We start from the raw sequence: 27,065 nt of genomic DNA, 5'->3' as shown, positions 1-27,065 counted from the left end.
TTAATTAAGGCGTATTGAGCAGGGCTAGAGGCTCTACAGTGAAATAAGGCAATAATTACTAACCAAAACAGCAAAGGACAAGGCATATTGACGTTAGGGAGAGGCATGCGTTGCCAAGTGATCATAGGAGTCCAGTGAGTGGCTTCAGGCAGCTAGCGGGCCGGGGCTAGCAAGCTAGCAGAAGGGTCTTTGAGGGACGTTACAACAGAAGAAAGTCTGTTGTGGCCCCCTCGTGCTGTGACGTCGGCAGACGGATCTGCAGGGCTCCGTGTAGCAAACCAGGCCAATTGGCAAAATAGGTATAGTTGCCAAAGAATTTGTCCGATGGGCCTCTTAAGCAAACAATCCGATGTTCTCTAGATAGCTAGCAGGCTAGCAGATGGGCCTAGCAAGGCTAGCTCCAGGCTAATTGGTTCTTGCTTCGGAACAGAGATGTTAGCCAGGAGTGGCCACTCGGATAGCAGCTAGCTAGCTGCGATGATCCAGGTGAGAGAAAAAAAAAGGTACAGAGCTTGCGGTAGGAATCCGGAGATATGGAGAAAAATAAGTTCGATTTGCTCTGGTTTGAGTCACGCTGTGCAGACTGGCGAGAGTTGTCTGGGCTAAAGGTAGCTGATGACCGCTAGCAGTGGCTAGCTGACTACTAGCTAGTAGCTAGTTAGCTGGCTAGCTTCTGTTAGGGGGTTCCGGTTCAGAGGACGGATCAGCAGGGCTTCGTGTGGTAAACCAAGCCAATTGGCAAAATAGGTATAGTGGCCAAAGAATTTGTCCGATGGGCCTCTTATGCTAACAGTCCGATGTGCTCTAGGCAGCTAACAGGCCGCGGCTAGCAGGCTAGCGGGTGGGCATACAGGGGACGTCGCAATGGAGGAGTCAGTTGAAAACCCCCTCGGGCGGAATTACGTTGGTAGTCCAGTTGTGATGGGTCGGCAGGGGTCCAGGTATTGTAGCCCAAGGAGTGGCTGATGGGCCTCTTCAGCTAGCCGGGAGATGGGCCTAGCAGATGGCCCTAGCAATGGCTAACTGACTACTGGCTAGTAGCCAGTTAGCTGGCTAGCTTTTGATGGGGGTTCCGGTTCTTAAGTATAAAAAATAACAGATCTGTACCACGTTGGGTGAGGCGGGTTGCAGGAGAGTATATTCAGTCCGTAGATGGAAAGTGATATAAAATATATACGTAAAAAACAAGGGAAAAAACTATATTTACACAGGACAAGACAAAACACACTTCCGACTGCTATGCTATTGTGGAAATCAGTCAAAACACCTCAAAACAAGACATGGTATCAATAAGAAGATACAACGAGCCACCTACGATTCCCTACATGGCAGCTTCTTGTCATTGTTGCTAGCTATCTGACCGTTCAGAATCATAACAAGGTGCGGCTTCTGGCCACATCAATGTGCGTGCATCATTTCCTTGATATTGTCAGCCAACCCAGCTATAATATCATCACTCCATCACACATACAGTACAAGCCAGGTTTTAGAACACCTACGCATTCCAGGGTATGTGTCTGTGTGTGTGTGTGTATATATATATATATATATATATTACTAGAGGTCAACCGGTTATGATTTTTCAATACCGATACCGATTATTGGAGGACCAAAAAAGGCCGATACCGATTAATCGGACAATTTGTATATATATATATTTGTAATAATGACAATTACAACAGTACTGAATGAACACTTTTATTTTAACTTAATATAATGCATAAATAAAAATCTATTTAGTCTCAAATAAATAATGAAACATGTTCAATTTGGTTTAAATAATGCTAAAACGAAGTGTTGGAGAAGAAAGTAAAAGTGCAATATGTGCCATGTAAAAAAGCTAACGTTTAAGTTCCTTGCTCAGAACATGAGAACATATGAAAGCTGGTGGTTCCTTTTAACATGAGTCTTCAATATTCCCAGGTAAGAAGTTTTAGGTTGTAGTTATTACGAATGAATGCTTACGAGCCTGCTGCTGCCTACCACCGCTCAGTCAGACTGCTCTATCAAATATCAAATCATAGACTTAATTCTAGTATAATAAACACACAGAAATACGAGCCTTAGGTCATTAATATGGTAAAATCCGGAAACTATCATTTCGAAAACAAAACGTTTATTCTTTCAGTGAAATATGGAACCGTTCTGTATTTTAGCGAACGGGTGGCATCCATAAGTCTAAATATTGCTGTTACATTGCACAACCTTCAATGTTATGTCATAATTATGTAAAATTCTGGCAAATTAATTATGGTCTTTGTTAGGAAGAAATGTTCTTCACACAGTTCGCAACGAGCCAGGCGGCCCAAACTGCTGCATATACCCTGACTCTGCTTGCAGAGAACGCAAGAGAAGTGACACTGTTTCCCTAGTTAATATTGCCTGCTAACATGAATTTCTTAACTAAATGTGCAGGTTTAAAAATATATACGTGTGTATTGATTTTTAGAAAGGCATTGATGTTTATGGTTAGGTACACAGTGCTTTTTTCACGAATGCGCTTGTTAAATCATCACCCGTTTGGTGAAGTAGGCTGTGATTCGATGATGAATTAACAGGCACCGCATTGATTATATGCAATGCAGGACAAGCTAGTTAACTACACATGGTTGATGATATTACTAGTTTAACTCGTGATTATGTTAAGATTGAAGATATGTTTAATGCTGGCTAGCAACTTACCTTGGCTCCTTGCTGCACTCGCGTAACAGGTGGTCAGCCTGCCCCGCGGTCTCCTCATGGAGTGCAATGTAATCGGCTATAATTGGAGTCCAAAAATGCCGATTACCGATTGTTATGAAAACTTGAAATCGGCCGTAATTATTTGGCCATGCTGATTAATCTGTCGACCTCTAATATATACAGTTGAAGTCAGAAGTTTACATACACTTAGGTTGGAGTCATTAAAACTCGTTTTTCAACCACTCCACAAATGTCTTGTTAACAAACTATAATTTTGGCAAGTCGGTTAGGACATCTACTTTGTGCATGACACAAGTCATTTTTCCAACAATTGTCGTCATACAGTGAATGATAAGGGAAATAATCTGTATCACAATTCCAGTGGGTCAGAAGTTTACATACACTCAGTTCACTGTGCCTTTAAACAGCTTGGAAAATTCCAGAAAATTATGTCATGGCTTTAGAAGCTTCTGATAGGCTAATTGACATAATTTGAGTCAATTGGAGGTGTACCTGTGGATGTATTTCAAGGCCTACCTTCAAATTCAGTTCCTCTATGCTTGACAACATGGGGAAATCAAAAGAAATCAGGCAAGACCTCAGAAAGAAATTGTAGACCTCCACAAGTCTGGTTCATCATTGGGAGCAATTTCCAAACGCCTGAAGATACCACGTTCATCTGTACAAACAATAGTGCGCAAGTATAAACACCACGCAGCTGTCATACCGCTCAGGAAGGAGACGCGTTCTGTCTCCTGGAGATGAACGTACTTTGGGGCGAAAAGTGCAAATAAATCCCAGAACAACAGCAAAGGTCCCTGTGACGATGCTGGAGGAAACAGGTACAAAAGTATCTATATCCACAGTAAAACGAGACCTATATCGACATCACCTGAGAGGCAGCTCAGCAAGGACGAAAACACTGCTCCAAAACCGCCATTAAAAAGCAAGACTATGGTTTGCAACTGCACATGGGGACAAAGATCGTACTTTTTGGAGAAATGTCCTCTGGTCTGATGAAACAAAAATAGAACGGTTTGGCCATAATGACCATCGTTATGTTTGGAGGAAAAAGGGGGAGGCTTGCAAGCCCGAAGAACACCATCCCAACAGTGAATCACGGGGGTGGCAGCATCATGTTGTGGGGGTGCTTTGCTGCAGGAGGGACTGGTGCACCTCACAAAATAGATGGCATCATGAGGCAGGATCTCAAGACATCAGTCAGGAAGTTAAAGCTTGGTTGCAAATCGCTACTTTGAAGAATATAAAATATATTTAGATTTTTTGATTAGTACATGATTCCATATGTGTTATTTCATAGTTTTGATGTCTTCACTATTATTCTACAATGTAGAAAATAGTAAAAAGTAAAGAAAAACCCATTAATGAGTACGTGTGTCCCAACTTTTGACTGATACTGTATGTATACCTCTTGACTTATTGCACATTTTGTTTGTTACAGCCTGAATTCAAACTGGATACAATAGATTTCTTTCTATTTCTATTCACTCCCCTGAGTGAAAACTTTGTAGAAGCACCTTTGGTAGGGATCACAGCTGTGAGTCTTTCTGGGTAAGTGTCTAAGGGCGTTCCACACCTGGATTGTGGAACATTGCCTATTATTCTTTTCAAAATTCTTCAAGCTTCTGTCAAATTGGTTGTTGATCTTTGCTAGACAACCATTTGTAGTTCTTGCCATAGATTTTCAAGTAGATTTAAGTCAAACCTGTAACTCGGCCTCTCAGGAACAATCAGACTTCTTTTTTTTGTTTATTTATTTATGTATTTTTTATTCCTTCTCTTTTAGCCAGGTAAAGACTGATTGTCTTTTTTATATGCAGTTGAAGTCGGAAGTTTCCACAAGCTTCCCACAATAAGTTGGGTGAATTTTGGCCCATTCCTCCTGACAGAGCTGGCGTAACCGAGTCAGGTTTGTAGGCCTCCTCGCTGGTTTAAAAAAAATTATATACTTTTTAAAAATATATTTAAAACAGCAAAGCCAACTGAATATGTGTCCATGCAACTTATTATGTGATTTGTTAAGCACATTTTTACTCCTGAATTTATTTAGGCTTGCCATAACAAAAGGGTTGAATACTTATTAACTCAAGACATTTTTAATTCATTTGTAAAAAAAAATCGAAAAACAATTCCACTTTGACATGGGGTATTGTGTGTAGGCCAGTGACCAAAAAAAATCTCAATTTAATCAATTTTAAATTAAGACTAACACCACAAAATGTGGAAAAAGTCATTAGATATTTTGTAATTACATATTATTTTGAAGATCATTATATCCTTAACTACAACATTTTCAGTAACGGTTACAGAAACGTTGTACTTTCTATACTTTCTATGACTGTGATATGTTTTTTTTATCAAGCTTGGTTGCTAAGAACAAGAGTGTCCGCTAAATGACCTAAATGTAAATTAAATTAAAACTTGCAAAGAACACTGTGTAATATGTTGCTGCATGGGTAATTACAGTAATTACATTTTTAGTACTGTAAAATTGATTACAGTAAAATGGATTACAGTCATTGTACTGTAAAATCAGCAGCGGGTGACCATAGCAACGAAATAAACAAACATTATTGACGTGCAAAAAAGGAATCGCTATAACCACAGAGTTTCTATACCCAAAGATGAAACATCGCGAGACTTCTGGGAACACCTGCGAAACAGACCAGCCCGGGGTTTTGATAAGTCAACGAGAAAAGTAATGCAATCTTCCTTAGTTGTTAATTTTCTCGATCTAAAGGCACAACCTAGCTTTGAGCCAATGTATTACGTATTTCATCATGTTAACACTCCAACCTCGTGAAAGTAACATATTGACACGTTTTAATTTTCGTCGACATGACATCGCCTACAAGTGTGATCTGTGGTTTCTATTGGAGAAGCAGTTTTAGCTGTACTGTCTTTGCAATAACACCATCAGCATGCATAAAAACGTATATTCATGCAACATAAATTATTTATACAAAAATGGATTTGAAAACAATGATTTTTATTGTTAAATGTGACTCAGTTGGTAGAGCATGGTGTTTGCAACACCAGGGTTGTGGGTTCGATTCCCACGGGGGACCAGTACAGAGAAAAAAAATGTATGAAATGTATCCATTCACTACTGCGTCTGCTAAATGACTAAAATGTAAAATGTAAATGTGATATTTTAGGGGGCAAGTTAGCTGGTCCTGCTGTTGAACGTATGTTCTGACGTACATCCTCGCAGGCTACGTTTTCTACTGTGATTGGTCAACAACGACGGCACCGATTGGGGGGGAAGAAAAATAAAAATAGAGCAAAATCTGATTCTCCGCCTCGGCTGAGCGGCTTACACAGGCACGCAAGCACCCGTTGACTGCTCTGCCTGGATAACCCCGTCCGTCCGTCCTGCCGCACGCTGTGTCAGCGCCATGAGGAAGACCGGGAGAGATATGAGGGAGAGAAAGATCGATATGAACATGACATAGAAGGATATGGTCTCCCACTCTGAAACTGCCCCTATGATTCGAGTCTTTCTATCCAAGATATTTACAGTATCGGCGTTGTGCAGCCACACACCCTGTATGATGTGTGAAGGCGGGGATGAAGCGCTACCTCGGCGACACACACATCTGATCCTCTATCACACACTTTCTCAAAAAACACTGCTACCCACACACGCGCATATATCAACCTGCCTTGCCTCAGTTACATAAGCAGCTCCTGTGCTGTGAGCAATTCATGACTGTGTGTGTGTGTGTGTGATTAGCTCTGGGGTAGTACGTTAACACTCAGGCACAGTCATCGCTCTCTTTGTCTCACATACGCGCACATACACACATGTACACACATGCTTTGAGCCTCGCAGGCACATGGGCTACAGCACAAACATAGAGCGTAGCTCTCAATGCACAGAAACACAGCGAGACCGACATAGCGAGAGAGATCCATACAGCTATCGCTGTGTGTGTGTGTCTGAGCGTGCACTTGTGTGTCTGTGCTTGTGTGTAAGCCAATGTTCCATCTAAGCTGCGCCCAGCTCCCCTCCTGCAGATGAAATATCAGTCAGCACAGAGAAGCACGAGATTGAACTTCACTCATCTTTCTAGAGTTTTCCCCTTTAGTTAGCACTATCAACGTTTTCACTTTACTGTGGGAATCGTGCTCTAATCAATGCAATATTAGCCACTTTCAATGTAACATACCGAAACAAAACTAACTATGCAAGACTTATTATGCAAAACGAACTGTGCAATTTACTTGTAGGCGGGTGCATTGGAGTGGAATTCTATTGCATTGACATCCACGACTCAGGCCCGTACTCTACACAGACTGGTGTGCCATAACCAATCAGAGCTGCAGTAGGCCTATATGCAAATTGCCATATATTTGTCTGTGCCATTCACTTTGAACTGGACTGTGTTTACAGCATGAGCGATCCTGAGTAGTTGCTCTTGTTTTGAGATCAAAGCGAGAGCTGCATGTAGCCACGTGCACATTTGTTCATATTCTTTGCTAGTTAGTGAGTTGTTAGCCCAGTTATAGCTAATTTCTAGTCAACAATGGGGGAGTGGTTGCTTCCTATAAGAGCACAAAATGTGTGCATTTCTAGCCATCTTTGAAAAGCAAGACAGGCTAAGAGTTTTTTTTTATGTCATATAGGGCCAGTGTTGTATTGAGGTGGTCTTGAATAAGCTAATAAAGGTATGGGAATAATAAAAAACCTTTTTTTTTTGTGGTTTCTTGCATCAAACAACACCCAATTTTGAGTCACCTCCTTGTCTGAAGGACAAGTGGATAAACAGGTTAATGTCAAGCCCTGCATGTTTTTTTTTTCTTCAAAAGTCTCATGAAATGTAGGCCTACATTGAACACCACACAATTGGCTTCTACTGTAGGCTGACTGGTATAACAACTATTTCCATGTTAAAATGTTATCGGATGCCGTTCTCTCCATTTGTTTTTTATGGTAGGTCTGCATTATGATCAAATAGCCACAGAGCCTACTTGGACACTGTTAAAACTGTAACTAAAGTGGGTACAGCCACAGTGACTGCGCGCTGGAAGTTGCACAGAATTTTCACAATGTTCAAGATTGCGCTCAGCAGACCTGAAATTTGTTCAGTGCGGAAAATAATTTGCGGGAACATTGGCATGAGCATTTGCGTTTGTGTTGTGCCTGCGTATGTGCGTGCAGTGTGTGTGCCAGCCAGCCAGCTGGTCCACTCGAGGGGAATAGTTCTCAGTTTTTCGTGATGGCTGGGATACAGCCTACTGTATACAGGGAGAAGGGACTCCATCTGTCATCGGTTTCTCTCCGTATCGCTCTCTCTTTCTGAAAATCTCTGTAAATCCGGTGTCTATAATATATAACTCAGTCGAGACAAGGCTTCAGCTGCTGCACAACGCTGACGTCCTTCCTCCCATAGATGGTCTGCCTGTACAAGCACCACCTGGACTGGACACAGCTAGACAAACGTATCTTTTTTGAGAAGATCAGGGAGTTTTGCGACGGAGGGGCCATGGACAGCACATGCCCTGCACCAAAGTCAAGGGCAGCGCAGAGACAGGCTCTCCGAATATAGATTCCCTTGTTCATGTGTGGTGCGTACGGACCAGTGCATCACTGGGGGCGAGTTCCCAGTCATCTGGTTTATCTGCAGTGCCTCTATGGACATACACATGATTCTCTCCTAACACACACGCCATACGTTGCTGCTACTATTTTATTCTGCTACTCAGTAACTTTACCCCGGATTGTATGCATACAGCGCATTCAGAAAGTATTCAGAACCCTTGACTTTTTCCACATTTTGTTACGTTATAGCATTATTCTAAAATTGATTAAATTGTTTTCCCCCTCATCAATCTACACACAATACCCCATAATGACAAAGCGAAAACAGGTTTTTATAAATGTTTGCAAAAAAAATATGGAAATATGACATTTACATGTTTTCTGACCTTTTACTCAGTACTTTGTTGAAGCACCATTGGCAGTGATTAAGTCTCAAGTCTTCTTGGGTATGACGCTACAAGCTTGGCACACCTGTATTTGGGAAGTTTCTCCCATTCTTCTCTGCAGATCCTCTCAAGCTCTGTCAGGTGGGATGGGGAGCGTCGCTGCACAGCTGTTTTCAGTTCTGTCCAGAGATGGATCGGGTTCAAGTCTGTGATCTGGCTGGGCCAAACAAGGACATTCAGAGACTTGTCCCGAAGCCACTCCTGCATTGTCTTGGCTGTGTGCTTAGGGTCGTTGTCCTGTTGGAAGGTGAACCTTCACCCCAGTCTGAGGTCCTGAGCGCTCTGGAGCAGGTTTTCATTAAGGATCTCTCTATACTTTGCTCCGTTCATCTTTCCCTTGGTCCTGACTAGTCTCCCAGTCCCTGCCACTGAAAAACCTCCCCACAGCATAATACTGCCACCACCGTGCTTCACCGTAAAGATGGTGCCAGGTTTCTTCCAGACGTGACATTTGGGATTCAGGCCAAAGAGTTCAATCTTGGTTTCATCAGACCAGAGATTCTTGTTTCTCATGTTCTGAGAGTCCTTTAGGTGCCTTTTGGCAAACTCCAAGCGGGCTGTCATGTGCCTTTTACTGAGGAGTGGCTTCCCTCTGACCACTCTACCTTAAAGGCCTGATTGGTGGAGTGCTGCAGAGATGGTTGTTCTTCTGGAAGGTTCTCACATCTCCACAGAGGAACTCTGGAGCTCTGCCAGAAATGACCATTGGGTACTTGTCACCTCCCTGACCAATGCCCTTCTCCCCTGATTACTCAGTTTGGCTGGGTGGCCAGCTCTAGGAAGAGTCTTGGTTGTTCCAAACTTCTTCCATTTAAGAATGATGGAGGTCACTGTGTTGTTCTTGGGGATCTTCAATGCTGCAGTAATCCTGTCTCGGGGCTCTGGTTTTTGCTCTGACATGCACTGTCAACTGTGGGACCTTGTGTGTCTTTCCAAATCATGTCCAATCAATTGAATTTACCACAGGTGGTCTCCAATCAAGTTGTAGAAACATCTCAAGGATGATCAATGGAAACAGGATGCACCTGAGCTCAATTTCGAGTCTCATAGCAAAGAGTCTGAATACTTAAATAAAAAATAAAAAACATTTGTAACCTTTTTTTAACTAGGCAAGTCAGTTAACCTACACACAATACCCCATAATGACAAAGCGAAAACAGGTTTTTAGAAATGTTTGCGAATGTATTAAAAATAAAAACAGAAATACCTTATTTACATAAGTATGGGGTGGCAGGTAGTCTAGTGGTCAGAGTGTTGGGCCAGTAACCAAAAGGTTGCTGGATCGAATCCCCGAGCTGACAAGGTAAAAATCTGTCATTCTGCCCCTGAACAAGGCACTTAACCCACTGTTCCCCGGTAGGCCTTCATTGTAAATAAGAATTTGTTCTCAAGAACAAATTCTTATTTACAATGAAGGCCTACCGGGGAACAGTGGGTTAACTGCCTTGTTCATACTGCCCCCTATCCCTAACAGGTTAACCTCTTGGGGCTAGGTGGGACGCTAGCGTGCCACCCGTGGTGCACTCCATCAACAGCAGGTGCATTTCAAGAGCGGCAAATTTGAATCCAAATAAATGTCAAAATTCAAATTTTTCTAAAATACAACTATGTTACACCATTTGAAAGATAAACATCTCCTTAATCTAACCACGTTTTACGATTTCAAAAAGGTTTTACGGCGAAAGCATAAATTTAGAGTATGTTAGGACAGTACATTTACAAGAGTTGTGTGTAATGTTTTGTCAAGTCAAAGACAGGGTCACCAAAACCATAAAACCAGCTAAAATGATGCACTAACCTTTTACAATCTCCATCAGATGACACTCCTAGGACATTATGTTAGACAATGCATGCATTTTTAGTTCTATCAAGTTCATATTTATATCCAAAAACAGCGTTTTACTATGGCATTGATGTTGAGGAAATCGTTTCCCTCCAATAACCGGCAGTCAAGTCAGCGTAACAAATTAAATAATTAAAATTAGAAAACATTGGTAAAATATTATATTGTCATTTAAAGAATTATAGATTTACATCTCTTGAACGCAATCAACTTGCCAGATTTAAAAATAACCTTACTGGGAAAATCACACTTTGCAATAATCTGAGCACTGCGCCCAGAAAAATACGCGTTGCGATACAGACTAGACGTCATGTTGGGGAGATCTAAAATCGAAAATACTATGTAAATAATCCATTACCTTTGATTCTCTTCATCAGATGTCACTTCCAGGTATCACAGGTCCATAACGAATGTAGTTTTGTTCAAAAAAGCTCATCATTTATGTCCAAAAATCTCCGTCTCGTTAGCACATGATGTAAGCCAGCCGGACTTCTCGTCATGAACGAGGGGAAAAAATATATTTCCGTTCGTTCAAACATGTCAAACGTTGTATAGCATAAATCATTAGGGCCTTTTTAACCAGAACATGAATAATATTCAAGGTGGACGAATGCATACTCTTTTATAACGTATTGGAACGAGGGTACCCAACATGAACTCGCGCGCAAGGTGTCTAATGGGCCATCATCGTTCCATGGCTCTTGTTCGGTCAGATCTCCCTCCAGAAGACTCAAAACACTTTGTAAAGGCTGGTGACATCTAGTGGAAGCAATAGGAAGTGCCAAAATATTCCTAAACCCCTGTGTTTTTCAATGGGATAGGTTTAAAGTCAATACAACACATCAGGTATCCACTTCCTGTCAGAAAATGTCTCAGGGTTTTGCCTGCCAAATGAGTTCTGTTATACTCACAGACACCATTCAAACAGTTTTGGAAACTTTAGAGTGTTTTCTATCCATATATAATAAGTATATGCATATTCTAGTTACTGGGTAGGATTAGTAACCAGATTAAATCGGGTACATTTTTTTTTATCCAGACGTGCAAATGCTGCCCCCTAGACCCAACAGGTTAATGAGGACATAAAAAAAAAAAAAAATGAATCCATTTTAGAATAGTGCTTTAATGTTACAAAATGTGGAAAAAGTCAAGGGATCTGAATACCTTCCAAATGCACTGTAACTACCTTATCTATCACCAGTATCACTGATATCGTTTTTGATATTGTTTTTGTTGATACTGTATATTATGTTGTTCTTTCTCTACTGGCATTGAATTTTTTTATCTTTATTGACTCTTTTGATATTGCTACTATGCAAAAATGCAAGTAACAATTTCACTGTACCGTTTACACCTTCTGTATCCTGTGCATGTGAAAAATACACTTTGATTTAATTTGATATAGTGTGTGTTTACCAGAGACTGTAATTTGAAGAACAACAACCTGCACTTAAGTCAGATTAGGATATAGGCCAATGACTAGATAAAGTGTACTTACTCACATGGCCCCATCTCTTTAAGGATTCACATGAGGCTAAGGCTTAAGAGGGTGTGAACTATGCTGAATGGGTGTAGACAAAGAACAGCTCTGCACTAGGTGTACCAAAACATTCAAGGGCCATTTTCTAAAAAAAATGTGGCTACAAGTTCATTAACTTTCAAAGCACAAATACTTTCCTATTTGTTCAACTGCCATTAATAATATACAATTTTCTAGCTCTGAGTCTCTACTTTTATCCAATGTAAAAAAAAAAACAATTTCAAATGTTGCTACACAAGGCCGAATCGAGGCGGTGAGTCATATATGGCCATGGTCTCTCTTTCTCTCTGCCACTCCTCCTTTCCACTCCCCATGCTCTCGCTGTTGTCTCTGTTTAAAGCAGTGTATTGTAAAGGACAGTGTGTATGTTTCTGCTCTCCTAGTCTGTACTACTGTCTAACCTACTTAAGATCCTTTCTTTCTGCCCTGACAGAGGATGGGTTGCAGGCATTACACATCAGTACTGACATACACAAGAGGACACAAGACAACACACACACATGCCAGCATACAGCTGCTACAGCCACGTCCAGAATTAGCTCCAAGCTCCTGATGTTCACTCATCTTCCTCCTCTCTCTTTCTCTCTCTCTCGTTCTCTCTCTCTGCTCTTTTCTCTCTCACGCGCTTTCTCACTGCTCGCTTTCTCTCTTTCTCTCTCTTTCTCTCTCTCTCATTTTCTCTATCTCTCTGTCTTTTCTCCACGCTCCCACACTCCCCCTCTTTTTCTCCCTGTCCTACAGTCTTTCTCTCTCTCCCACTCTCTCACTTTGCCTGCTGTGCTCTCTCTGCCTTCTCTGCTGCCTCATCTCTCTCACTCTCACTCCCTTCCTCTCTGAGCCTGTGTGGGGTGTGTGTGTGTGTGTGTGTGTGCCAGTGAGCGCGTGGGAGACTACATCTTCTTAGTCAAGAGCAGGATAAAGCATGGTAAGCAGCCTGTCTCTTCTCTCCTGACTGACTGGGGTTTTGTGTTTTTGGTGGCTCTTTCTGCATGTGTTGAAGGGTTATTGTTTTTGTGTGTTTTAGGCGGGTTGGGGAGATTGTGTCTCTTTGTGAGTAGTTGGTGTATTACGTGTGTGTTGGTTGGTCAAGGTTTGTGTTTTGACTGTAAAAAGTGTACTATAGCTCAATTTGTACTATACTGTTGTCAGTTAGCTAGCTACCACTCACATCTTCATATCTTTTAGTTTTTATTTATTTGGATCCCCGTTAGCGGTTGCAGCACCTACTCTTCCTGGGGTATACTAACTCACAGTAGCATTGCTTATCTAGGCATGCTGAAACCCGTAGCTGGCTACCTCACCAATGGTCTGTTTTAAATGTTTTATTTCACCTTTATTTTGACAGGGAGACATGCTGAGACAAAGGCCTCTTTTACAGATGAGCCCTGTATCAAACATACACATCAATATACACGGCAATACACTAAAAGCAAATCGCAATCATATAGAACAAACACATTCTCCAGTGAAATGATCTGAGTGGGTTTTGAAATCCGAATAGAAGGCATGACATTCTCTCCATAGGGGAAAAAACTGGACTAGGAGTACTGCATTAGATAAAGTGGTTTTAGATTACATGGTCTCAGATGTTGGCCTCGGGTGATGGTGCTGTCTTGCTGCTGTTCATAGATGTGGTATTGGCAGAAAGCCACGGTTTGGATGTTACTGTGCTGTAGCTTCATCCAGGTGTATTGACTCATTTTCTCTGGCTCTGTAGCAGCTTTGTACTGGCATCATGAAGCTTAGTATCTCGTCAGTGCTGTTGAAAGCAGTTCAATATTAGTTAGAGATGGCTATTGTGCAAGGTTGTTTACTAGTCAGAGCAAGACAAGGTTCTCCCTCTCTCTCTCTCTGTGTGTGTAACGGTTGTAGTGCCTCTGGTCACCATAATAGTTTCCCTTCTGCAACATGGAGCGAGAGTTAGACAGAGTCGCCCACATTCAGCGCAACAGAACTCAAGGACCGTTTCATAATGTTTATAATTCACTGTCAGTCCAGTTACAGTGGTATAGGGTTGTTTGGCTCTAGTCAACTCCACAGGACGTGTGTGTGTGTGTGTGTGTGTGTGTGTGTGTGTGTGTGTGTGTGTGTGTGTGTGTGTGTGTGTGTGTGTGTGTGTGTGTGTGTGTGTGTGTCCGTCCGTCCGTCCGTCCGTCCGTCCTTCCACCCTCTTCCTGAGGTGAGGAGGGGTTCTGCATGCCTCCAGAGTGGTGCCCTCTGGGGATGAGTACGGGCTGCTGGCTCTTGGTCTGATCTGTACACATGGATAAAGAACATGCATAACGCGATTATGAGTGAGGCACAGCATTCAGGACAAATCAGATGGGAGAGCGAGATGGAGGGTGATAAGAGAGGGAGAACGTACATTACGGTCGAAAATATGAAGAGTGAGAGTGACAGGAACCGGAGCTTCTGTTTTACCCAGAGGCCTTGCACTTCCGTCTGGATGCAGCGCGTGTGTATCTGGTGAAGTGTTATGTGTGTGCCAACCTAATATTGCTATATAGTGGGCGATGCTACGCCACAGATAGGTTGGCTATGCTTTCCACTACTACACACTTGGCTATGTCGAACAACACCGTCAGCCCTGGATGGACACGAGAGAAGGCTATAATCACCTTGGTTCTATCCAGGAATCACACTGCTATGCTTAAGGATATACACACACACACACACACACACCTGGCGACTGTCCAGACGTGAGTAACAGCACTGCAGATAAATAAGGCTAACTGTGGGAGAATATCTATTCCCCAAGCCTTTGTTTCCCTCGTGTTGACACAACCATGTCATAATTTCACACGACAGTCATGTTACTAATTATACAGTGAGGGAAAAAAGTATTTGATCCCCTGCTGATTTTGTACGTTTGCCCACTGACAAAGAAATGATCAGTCTATAATTTTAATGGTAGGTTTATTTGAACAGTGAGAGACAGAATTTTTTTTTTTTTAAATAAATAAAACATATGTCAAAAATGTTATAAATTGATTTGCATTTTAATGAGGGAAATAAGTATTTGACCCCCTCTCAATCAGAAAGATTTCTGGCTCCCAGGTGTCTTTTATACAGGTAACGAGCTGAGATTAGGAGCACACTCTTAAAGGGAGTGCTCCTAATCTCAGCTTGTTACCTGTATAAAAGACACCTGTCCACACAAGCAATCAATCAATCAGATTCCAAACTCTCCACCATGGCCAAGACCAAAGAGCTCTCCAAGGATGTCAGGGACAAGATTGTAGACCTACACAAGGCTGGAATGGGCTACAAGACCATCGCCAAGCAGCTTGGGGAGAAGGTGACAACAGTTGGTGCGATTATTCGCAAATGGAAGAAATACAAAAGAATTGTCAATCTCCCTCTGCCTGGGGCTCCATGCAGGATCTCACCTCGTGGAGTTGCAATGATCATGAGAATGGTGAGGAATCAGCCCAGAACTACACGGGAGGATCCTGTCAATGATCTCAAGGCAGCTGGGACCATAGTCACCGAGTAAACAATTGGTAACACACTACGCCGTGAAGGACTGAAATCCTGCAGCGCCCGCAAGGTCCCGCTGCTCAAGAAAGCACATATACATGCCCGTCTGAAGTTTGCCAATGAACATCTGAATGATTCAGAGGACAACTGGGTGAAAGTGTTGTGGTCAGATCAGACCAAAATGGAGCTCTTTGGCATCAACTCAACTTGCCGTGTTTGGAGGAGGAGGAATGCTGCCTATGACCCCAAGAACACCATCCCCACGTGAAGGTGGAAACATTATGCTTTGGGGGTGTTTTTCTGCTAAGGGGGCAGGACAACTTCACCGCATCAAAGGGACGATGGACGGGGCCATGTACCGTCAAATCTTGGGTGAGAACCTCCTTCCCTCAGCCAGGGCATTGAAAATGGGTCATGGATGGGTATTCCAGCATGACAATGACCCAAAAAACACGGCCAAGGCAACAAAGGAGTGGCTCAAGAAGAAGCACATTAAGGTCCTGTAGTGGCCTAGCCAGTCTCCAGACCTTAATCCTATAGAAAATCTGAGCAGGGAGCTGAATGTTCGAGTTGCCAAACGTCAGCCTCGAAACCTTAATGACTTGGAGAAGATCTGCAAAGAGGAGTGGGACAAAATCCCTCCTGAGATGTGTGCAAACCTGGTGGCCAGCTACAAGAAATGTCTGACCTCTGTGATTGCCACAAGGGTTTTGCCACCGCCTCCAGTCGAAAATGACTGGAGGCGGCTTATGGTAGAGAAATTAACATTAAATTATCTGGCAACAGCTCTAGTGGACATTTCTGCAGTCAGCATGCCAATTGCAAGCTCCCTCAACTTGACACATCTGTGGCATTGTGTTGTGTGACGAAACTGCACATTTTAGAGTGGCCTTTTATTATACCCAGCACAAGGTGCACCTGTGTAATGATCATGCTGTTTAATTAGCGTCTTGATATGCCACACCTGTCAGGCGGATGGGTTATCTTGGCAACGGAGAAATGCTCACTAACATGGATGTAAACCAATTTGTGCACAGCATTTTAGAGAAATAGTATTTTTGTGCGTATGAAACATTTCTGTGGTCTTTACATGTTGCTTTTCTATTTTTGTTCAGTCTATCATTGGTGTGTGTGTGTTTTGAAACTATGAACAATCAGTATTGAGCAGCAGTCCCATGACACTCCCACTTGTCTCTGTAATAAATGTCCATTGGTTTGTCCTTGCACCCCCCACCCCCCTATAATACACACACCCACCCTTTAGACATTGATTGATGATTGGAGCAGGAGTCTGAGGTCAGCTCAAGGAGAACCACAGGGACCCTATGGTTGATATAGAGACAAGCGCACACACGTCACCGAGTCTGACAGATCAGTAACACGAGGTGAAAAGGTACATGTAGCCACCTGACTCATACGTGAACAAACTGACAAAACTAAAGCCTAACCCAAGCGACGTGTGTGATACCACCTTCCCTTTTTAAAAGTGTCATTCCGTGTGTGTGAGGTGGTTAGGTAGGTAGCCTAGTCGGGCCATTAACCCGAAAGGTTGCTTGTTCGAATTCCCAGAGGCCATAAGGTGAAAGACTGATTTATCTGCCCTTGAGGAAGGCGCTTAACCCTAATTGCTCCAGGGTGGCCATCAATAATGTCTGATCCTTCGGCCGTGACCCCACTCTCCGATGGTGTCTCGGGGAGTTGGGATATGCCCCCCCAAAAAATAAATGATTTCACACCTCATACTCGTACAGTTTACCCACTTCTACATGCAGTGAAACAGGACCAATGTATGCTCCCCTTATTTGACCTTTTGTTTGTGTGTGTGTGACCCCATCCATTATACTGTCTTAGGACTTGTCTCATCCTCCATTACGAAGCCAATCCTTTTCTGCAGTTGTTCCTTTAGCGGCCCATTTGATTTGCCAGTTTGACACAACTCTCATTGTAGTTTTCACATGTAATAATAACAATAGCATATGTCTTTGTTGCTGAGCTGGGTTTTGCTTTCTGTTGCAGCACTGTGATGGTTTATCGTAGTATTATTCCAGGCATCTTTGGATTGAATATCGAACTTAACACTGTGAGGATAGGTCTCTGTCCTGTTGTATGTACAGTAGAGTAGGGGTGGGAGAAAGCAAGTGCGTAACCATAGGACAAAACCCCTGTTTGACTGTCAACATTTGAACTGGGCCTCTTCCTGCCTTGTATTTGTATCCAGGGCCAGTGTGAGATGCAACTGTTGTCCACCACCCCAGTAGGGGCGCTGTTTTGTCTGTCCTCCCTCTCCTGCCTCGCCCTGCCTGCGGCTGCCACTGGCTGTTGTGTGTTAATCCTGTTCTCTTCTCCCTCCCTCCTTTCCCCTCTTCCCCTATCTCTCTCACCTCTTCTTCCCCCCCTTTCTCTCCCTCTCCCCCTATCGCTCTCTTCCACGGTACCGTCCCTAGGCCCGGCTCCCCTCCTGCTCATCCACTTATAGTGTCTCTGAGGTACCTCAGCATGTGTCAATCTTCCTGCGTCACTATGGCAACCACCCCATCCACCACCCCACCCTCATTTCTATCTCCCGTCCACCGTCGGATACCCTCGTTCCTGCCTCCTTTGAGACCCTTCCACCATCCTTTCCTCCTCCTGTCGTCCCCTCCCTATATCCTTCCACCTGCCTCACCCCTCCTCTCCCCTTACTGTAATCCCCCCCACCCTCTCAAACAGGCATCTCACTGATGACCCAAGAGTTTATACATCTGGAGATACTCTATATAGGTTATTTCTTGAGTTTTTAAGTTTACCGGCTAAATGTTCTTGTTTGACCCATGTTTTATTTTTCAACCCTTTTTCTTTTATCATCGTAGAACGTCATTATTCATCATTTTTCTATATCCTTTTTTATCCTTGCCTTGTTCCAAAGCCCCTCAATATCGTGCAAACTGATGACCTCCTGCACTGACCTGGAGTATCTGTCACACACACACACACACACACACACACACACACACACACACACACACACACACACACTCTCGGCTGCGGGACACACACACAGTCACGCACGTACACACTGGGCTGCGACACACACACACACACAGTGTAGCTGTAGGGGAGACAGAGTCAATCTCTGAACTCTCGCTTCTCTTCATTATAAACCCTCTCTGTCTGCCTCCCAAATGGCACCCTATTTTCTTCATAGTGCATTACTTTTCACCATGGCCCATAGGGCTCTGGTCAGAAGTAGTGCACTATAAAGGGAATAGGGTGCCATTTGGGAGGTAGCCTCACTCTTTTGTTCCTTAGGCTTCAATTCTAATCCACTCTTAGATGGATCATTTTAAAAATACCTTCCTGTTCTAATCATCACACTTCCTATAGAACCATGGGATGAGTAACCGTGTTTTTTTGCTTTGTGATCATTTAGACACCGCAACGTTTTCTGTTGTTTTCAGACTGAGTCAATGATAGTTAACGTATAAATAGTAGGTTCATATTCATACGGTTCAGGGCGTTTTTACTTTTTTCATGTTTGATTTGTCTTTGTTTGTTTAACTAATTGTTAGTCATTGCAGTCTGTCATTACCTGTGTAGTCTCTATCTCTCATCTCTCATCTCAGTCTCAGCAGGTGTGCTTGCTTTGTAGTGGGTTTGACGGGTGGGAATTGGAGGTGTGTGTGTGTGTGTGTGTGTGTGTGTGTGTGTGTGTGTGTGTGTGTGTGTATTTGGCATGGTTGTCCGTGGTATGTGTGTGGACCAGGTGAGTGACTGTCCTGTGGCTTTCTCCAGGCCGCACGGAGAGAGTTCAGGGCTCACCTGGATGAGGTCATCACGCTCCAGTCTAGGTACTCTACCTTGGACCAGGTAAATGGTTACACACACACACACACACACACACACACACCACTCTCAGGGCCATCAGAAAGGCCTCCTGTCGTCTCAGGTCTGTGACAGGCTCCCTTTATCACTAGAGGGCATTCAGCAGTATTGCCATCCTGGCCCACAGGCTATGATTGATCCATCTGATTGGGTAATCACCTAGTAAGGGGTTTTTCAATTGCGCTGTCATGTCTTTCTTTCAGTCAAGTTATCAGTCCTCATTGGCATTCATCAACATGTTAACTCATCTGTTTCTGCTTCACATCTCATCTTGATGACATACTGTGAACGTGGACATTGTGGTGTGTGTGTGTGTGTGTGTGTGTGTGTGTGTGTGTGTGTGTGTGTGTGTGTGTGTGTGTGTGTGTGTGTGTGTGTGTGTGTGTGTGTGTGTGTGTGTGTGTGTGTGTGTGTGTGTGTGTGTGTGTACTGTCCCTGTGTCTGTTTCTCAGTATCTTTTGGAGCATCTGGCAAAGACAATCATATTTCCTTCCCGTTCATCCATTTCTTCACTCTGTCATTTATTCATTCAATTATTCACCCGATCCTTCCCTTCTCTGTTCGCCTCACTGTTTCATCCATGACGTCTGGTATGGGCATAATGAGCAGAGGAAGAAAGATGGAAGAGAAGAGAGAGGAGAAAGGGAAGGAGAGACCCAGTGCTGGCAGATGGATAGCATCAGCGACCACACAGTGAAGCGAGTGACTATGTTCCCTCCACTTGGCATGTTCCTGTGAGACCGTTGTCATGGTAAAGGCAGACGAGCCTGCTTGAACATAAGGCAGCTGCCTGCCTACGTATCTGCTCAGTGGAGTGTGTGTGTGTGTGTGTGTGTGTGTGCGCGTGTGTGTGCGTGTGTGTGTGTCTAGCATCTCCCTAGAGACCGTCTCCTTTCAGATATTTTCCCTCCAGTCTTGTGTCCTAGCTATTGTGATGACTTCTCATCCTTCTGCGTAGTCGCTGTTTGTCTAATGCAATGTTGTTGTTTAGGTTGTTTAGGTTGTTTAGGTTGAGCGCTTAAGGGGAGCTGAGCTCCTGCCTTACTATTATTTATGTAGTCTAACCCGTTTATCTCCAGCCTAGGCGGGTTGATCCATAGTATTACACAAGGCCAATGTTGACAGAATCCTCCATATCCCATTTCCCCAACCTTCACCTCATCTCACCGCTTGCCATTGTTTTGTTGCCTGCGTGGCCATTATTTCCCTTGCACTTATGATACTAAGATGGGTGTACTGTACAGACCTGTTTTAACAGGTGGTTCTACTAAATCTACCCTCCACCCCCACCATTACCCCAGTCAGTGCGGCTCAGTGTCTTACTGTGCATCTGTGTTGAGACGTGTTAGTTTCAGTAACGCCGTGTTGCACCTGCTCAGTCATCCTTCCTCGCCCTGAGCACGCATCGTTCTGTGTTCTCTCATTCTTTTTATCACTTCATCCCCTCCCTCACTTTTATCTTCAGGTACAGCTGTTCACATCTCAACTCTAGAACTTGACGACCTCTATTTGGGTTATAGATCAGTTTATTCCTACTGTCCGTTGTTTCATTCAACCCTGGCGGGTTACCTAACCTTAAACTGCTGATGACTTGTAGCTACTGTTTCCTAGCGTTCCTCTGCTCTGTCTGTTGTAAAACTCTTGTCTCTGTCATGTCCTGTCCATATGCTACTGTTTGTAGCTCCACTCTAGGTTGGAGGGGCTCAACGAGGACCACAGAGGCCATAGCAGGACCTACGACTCGCGAGTAACTACCTCTCCCCCCCCCTCTCTGTTGTTCTCTCTGTTTCTCTGTCTCCTTTCTATCGCTCACTCTTTCCTCAGTAGCAATCTATTTATTATTCTAACATACATTCTCTCCTTTTTTTGAGTAGCTGTATCGTGTGGTGGTGGAATCTATGGATTATCAGTTCCGTTCACTAGTAGTCTTTTTCTCTCTGCTCATCCTCTGTTCTTTTCTCCATTAAGATGCCACGTATTTCTGGTCTCTCGCTTTTGTTGGTGTGGGCTGTAGGACCATGCTGTGCCTCCTCCCTCTCATCCCTTCCTACTCTCTCTCTCTCTCTCTCTCTCTCTCTCTCTCTCTCTCTCTCTCTCTATCTCTCTATCTCTCTCTCTCTCGCTGTCTCTCTCTGCTCTCCTCGTCAGTGTTTTTTTGTTGTTGACTGCATCGGTGTGTCATCAGCAGTGCTGGTCTTTTTTGAGTTGTGGTTGGTTGGATGATTTTAATCTTGGTCGTACTGTGTGTACTGTGGTCGAGAGGGTCTCTGTCTGTTCCACCAGACCATAGCTAGCTCATGTGTCACTCTCCTTTTAGGCCAGGGGCATTGGGTCTCAGAGGTTCCAGGTAGGGGTTATATACATACTGCAGACAGTATTTTATATATATATATATATATATATATATATATAACACCTGTAGAAGACCGCTGTACTACTAGGATGTGAAGCGAATCCCACCTCTTTCCCAAACCAACTCTAAGCCAAACCTAAGCCTACATGGGGTACAATCAATGAAGCAGTGCCCCTTCACCATTCCCACTATCCCCATACGCCTGTTCTGCTCAGTGAGACAAATCCACTATCCTTGGCCTAAGGGATCGTCATCTTATCGATTTGTTTATTGCCATTCATGTTCTGAGGATTGTTTTGATTGTGATTGTCCCTATGTTCTGCGTTAGAAGTGGAGGATGTGTAGAATGTATATGGCCATTCCAGTATATTAGAGCCAGTGTGGAATGTTTTTATCCTTTTTGGACAGAGGCCTCTATTCCCATTGTGGTCTCACCTCAACCATTTCTCTCTCGCTGTTCTTCTTTCATTTTTTTCCCCCTTCTCTATTTTCCTTCTCTCTCTCTCTCTCTCTCTCTCTCTCTCTCTCTCTCTCTCTCTCTCTCTCTCTCTCTCTCTCTCTCTCTCGCTGTCTGTAGGTTCAATCGCGGTGTGGCAGCAAAGAGAACATCCTGAGAGCTAGTAAGTTATTTGATCGAGAATTTTCTGTGTGTGTTAGTGCTTTTTTTTCTCTCAATTTCAGTTTTGATTAAAATAAAAAATACATTAAATGCACTATGCATAATGTGGATTGAATGCTGTAATAGCACTGAATAAAACAATAAAAGTGATGGTAGTAACTGACCACTTATTAACCATAAGTTATTCACATCACATTACTTTAAGTAGCCTGCTCAATGGATTATGGTCATTGTAGTTAGTTTAGCACAGAAAAGGTGATAGTTATGTAGAACTTTGGCCTATTGGAAACTGCAACTCCCTATTACATTGCACAGTTCGGGCATTATCTGATTTGTTTCTAGAGAAACTGCAGCGCAATGTGCGCATTGAACTCACAGAAAAAAACTGAACGAAATGGAATTCAAATAATTGAACTGACGTCTGTCAATGAGTTATTTAACCGACATTTCGGTTAATCGCTCAAGACTAGTGTGTGGGGGGGGGGGACCAGCTCCCTAATAAAACTCAGGGGAAAAACTAGTTGTCCTCACAAAAGTTGAGTGAAAGATTAGAGCCTTACCCTTATAGCTCTTGGCTTTTCTTACTAGCACTGTCTTTGGTGATAGCTGCTTTATTGAAGAGTAGTTTTACTTACAACTACATCACAGTCATAGTATGGGTGATGGTGAAAGACAACTATCCTCCCCATTATACTCTTTTCACCATTCTCCCGTCTCTCTGTCCATCAGGTCACAGTGCAGTGGACATCACCAAGGTGGCTCGCCGGCACCGCATGTCTCCCTTCCCCCTCACCTCCATGGATAAGGCCTTCATCACTGTACTGGAGATGACCCCCGTGCTCGGCACTGAGATCATCAACTACAGAGGTGGGTCGGACGGACTGACTGACTGACAGACAGAGGGACGGACGGACGGACGGACAGACCAACAGAGACGAGTAGGAAAATTGTCGGCCGGACAGACAAAAACACAAATGGACGGACAGACATAGAGACCGACCGACGGAGTGACCGAGCAACAGACGGACAGAAAGCTCAGTCATGCCCGCGTCACTGGACGTTCCTTTCTTTCGATCCCTAACATCAGCCATACTGCTCACTCAGTCTTCACTACTGTCTATAGATGTTCTGTATGGCTGTTGACGCCATACCCTCTCTATACCCCTGACCTTCTGTCTGTAGATGTTCTGTACGGCTGTTGACTCCATACCCTCTCTATACCCCTGACCTTCTGTCTGTAGATGTTCTGTACGGCTGTTGACTCCATACCCTCTCTATACCCCTGACCTTCTGTCTGTAGATGTTCTGTACGGCTGTTGACTCCATACCCTCTCTATACCCCTGACCTTCTGTCTGTAGATGTTCTGTATGGCTGTTGACTCCATACCCTCTCTATAACCCTGACCTTCTGTCTGTAGTTCCTTTTACCTGTTGTCTGTAGTACTGTCTGTCTGTATCATATGTGTGTTGAGCCCATGATGTTTCTGTTCCTACAGCTGTTCCACCCGACCCAGATGCTCTCCATTCCACCCTGTCTATCGGTCTGTCTGAGTCCCCCGCCTACCTGCCTGTTCTCATCTTTCATTGGCTTGATTGTTGATTGATTGATTGTTTTGCAAGCCAATAAACAGCACACACCTCTTGACTGTTGCATACACCTCCCTAACCATCCAGACCTTTGGCCAAGGGTATGTAGTTCTGTCCTTGAGCCGTTCTTGTCTATTAATGTTCTGTATTATGTATCATGTTTCATGTTTTGTGTGGACCCCAGGAAGAGTAGCTGCGGCTTTCGCAACAGCTCATGGGGATCCTAATAAAATACCAAGGAAGTCCCCAGACCACACATTGATGGTCCAGGTTTTGACTTCACATAGGTCAACTTTAGGTGCTTAGGCTGCTTGTTTACACCAAGTAATCTGGGGTTTTCAAAGACACCATTTTACACTATGAATAGAGCTGGGGAAACTAGCTTCTGGTAGAATTGACCCATGGCTCTCAAGAATACGGAGCATTGTCACCCATACATAACAAGAGTCCATAGTATACACAAGTCCATAATGAAAACCGGGTCCGTATTTTATTTCTGTCTCCATCCATCGTCTTGTTTTCGCAACCAACACTTAACTGAGAGCAGTGTCCGGTGCATGTTGAATGACTCATGGCCTCAGTCACCTTGCTGCCTGCAGTGTGTTGCTGTTTGGTATATTTATGGCTTCTGTGTGTGTCTATGGGAAGGGGTGTGCAGTGCTAAATATTGGGGGTGGTTGGGATAATGTAGCACATGTGTGAGCAACAACGACGGCCCCTAACCTGCGTGGCCCCCGGCAGGCCATGGTGGAGCAGACCCCATTAAGCCCATTTGGCCCCTGAGTGGCGCGGACTGGAAAAAAACACCTTACTTTATCTCAGCCACAGCCACCACAGGAGGAGCGCCAAAGCAGGAGAGGAGAGCCGTGGCTGGGGGCCCGGGGGCCAATCATGCTAATGCCGCCTCCTCCCTGGCGCCCTGGCATTACACAGGTCAGTGATGTCATCGGTGACGTCATGCCTCTCTCCTCACCAACAAGCACCACCCCACTGAAAAGAAAATGAAACTACACCACCCCACTGCCTGCCCACTTCACAGAATGCCCACTGCCCAGACCATGGCAGACAGGGTTCCGGTTGGGGGTCTCGGGACGACGACACCCTCCTCTCTCTTCACTCCACTGGGCCATTTCACCTCCTGACCACTAAGGGGCAATAGAGGGGCTAGGCCGGGCCATAGGCTGCTACTAGTGCTGATGTTGCGGTTGCTTCTGAATCTGTTGCATGATCTGGCTGCTTGCAAAACCCACCCACTATCCTCCTCCTCATATTACATTAGTATTGAACATTTATGGAGGACCTTTCACCACGATGGCCTGAGCAGTTGGGTTCAGTACCCACGCCGTGTTAGAATAACCCGGGAGGAGTTTGTTATGTATGTAAAAATTTAAAAACATATGTAAATGCAGGAGTGGGCGAGCTTTACTCTGCCATGCCTACCGCCCTCTCTCTCTGCCAGCACAGCGAAGGTCAAATGTGAGGGCTCAGAGTTCATCCACACCCCTGCCAATTGTGACTGGCATCTATGTGGGTAGAAGAGATGCCCACTACCCACCCAGGCAGCACATAGACACACGGGGGAGAAGGTGTAAGGTGAACACTGGGGAAACGAAAGACCCCACAGCTCAGACAAAACGTACAGAACAACCACCATTCTTTGTGCTTGTTAAGTTTTTTTGCAGGGCGTCCTGCTCCATTGATTTCATTTGTTCTCTGCTCCCAAGCCTGAATAATAGATTTGTATATGTTAGAGACGTTTCCGTTTCTCTCCTTTCTCTATCTTTCCTCCTTTATCTCTCTTTCTTACTCCCTCTCTCTCTTTCTGTCGGCCATGAGAGAAGTGAGTGACCCAGTTCTGGGAGCGCTTTCTGTGTTGTCATTTCCCATCTCCCATCATCTGCATATGCAACAGCCGCTGGGCACAAGGTCGTCGTCCACCACGGGACGGGGGAGGCACCCAACCAATCAGGCGCGAGCGAGTAAGGCCTAGAGCGAGGCACACTGCAGACAGTGGGACAGGAAGGAACACACACTCTTTGTGACGTTGACGCACAGAGCGTCAGGGAATCACAAAGCCAGTGCATGACCCCGTCACTAACGTCACCCAAGAACACATTCAGGAAGGTGATGACACAAGAAGTCCCTGAACTCCCAGAACAAAAGGGCTCGAGAGAGCGATAAGTTCACCTCACCAATCAACAGTGGTTGTAGGTCGCCTGAGGGTGGTCTAGCAGTTTGAATCCCACCCACTGTCCAAAAAGAAAGGAGGACCAAGGCACTCTTCACCCACTGTCCTTTGAACAGTCTCTCCTCCCAACTATCCTGTCTCTGAACGAAAACAGTAGGTGTAGGGGCCCGACTGTGTGGGATAAAGTTGAGCATCACTCACACCGTGAGTTAGTGCATCCCGACGGGCCATAGGCTCTCTGAGACCAACCCAATGTAAATATGGGCAATGGTGTAACGGCTGCGCCAGGAAAAACTGTTCATAAATCTTTGAAATGGCGTGTTGACTCTCTCCGATGGCAGTAAGTAAGGGCTCAGGGTACTTTACAAAGTGCTGTTTTGTCTTGTTGGTTAATATAATGATAAAAGGAACACCTAAGAGATTGATGGGCCCATAGAGCGATGGAGATTGGATATTTAAACTAAATTCAGGAGGTGGAGGCTGTGCCGGTGTAGCAGAATGGTGTTGTAAGAATCACTGTTGGTGTTTTGGTAGTAAAATTATCACAGGTGTACACACACACACACACTCACACACACACACCAGTGTACATCAGGCAGCAGTCTGTCTGTCCTGTTATGAGGAAATAAAGTGTTGTGGGAATATTTTATGGTATCAGTTTGTTGCTCCTGTTGTGATGTGTAATGCATCAGGTTGCAGTGTTTCTTAGCTAATAGAGAGCGTATATTTCTATTTTTGAGGGCCCCTTGTGTCTGCCTGTCTCGTCGTTGTGTGCGTGTATTTTCTACTGTGTGTGTAGTTGAGTTCTGTCTTGCGTTCCATGGGGAGTTGTGTGATGTTATTAACCAGCTACATTTTGGTTGTCTTGTCTGCCAGCTTGACGGAGGCGAGGCGAGTGTG

General features: G+C 44.2%; 1 protein-coding gene across 19 annotated transcripts in view; it reads left to right on the top strand.

The window, feature by feature from the left end:
- LOC106601783 (gephyrin) overlaps nucleotides 1–27,065 on the top strand; it is a 124,093-nt gene that overhangs the window by 86,711 nt on the left and 10,317 nt on the right. For 4 of the 19 annotated variants that reach the window (XM_045717802.1, XM_045717837.1, XM_045717798.1 and 1 more), the window contains 6 exons: nucleotides 18,002–18,043; nucleotides 19,329–19,403; nucleotides 21,100–21,165; nucleotides 22,349–22,391; nucleotides 23,120–23,257; nucleotides 23,887–23,931. In XM_045717802.1, the coding sequence (XP_045573758.1) occupies nucleotides 18,002–18,043; nucleotides 19,329–19,403; nucleotides 21,100–21,165; nucleotides 22,349–22,391; nucleotides 23,120–23,257; nucleotides 23,887–23,931 (409 nt within the window). The remainder of the gene's footprint in view (nucleotides 1–18,001; nucleotides 18,044–19,328; nucleotides 19,404–21,099; nucleotides 21,166–22,348; nucleotides 22,392–23,119; nucleotides 23,258–23,886; nucleotides 23,932–27,065) is intronic. The other 15 variants (XM_045717873.1, XM_045717875.1, XM_045717870.1 and 12 more) reach the window with 9 other exon arrangements.

This window comes from Salmo salar, chromosome ssa01 (assembly GCF_905237065.1).
Source record: "Salmo salar chromosome ssa01, Ssal_v3.1, whole genome shotgun sequence".
NCBI lineage: Eukaryota > Metazoa > Chordata > Actinopteri > Salmoniformes > Salmonidae > Salmo > Salmo salar.
Note: the sequence above shows the minus strand (reverse complement) of the source record. Positions and strands in the feature narration are given on the sequence as shown.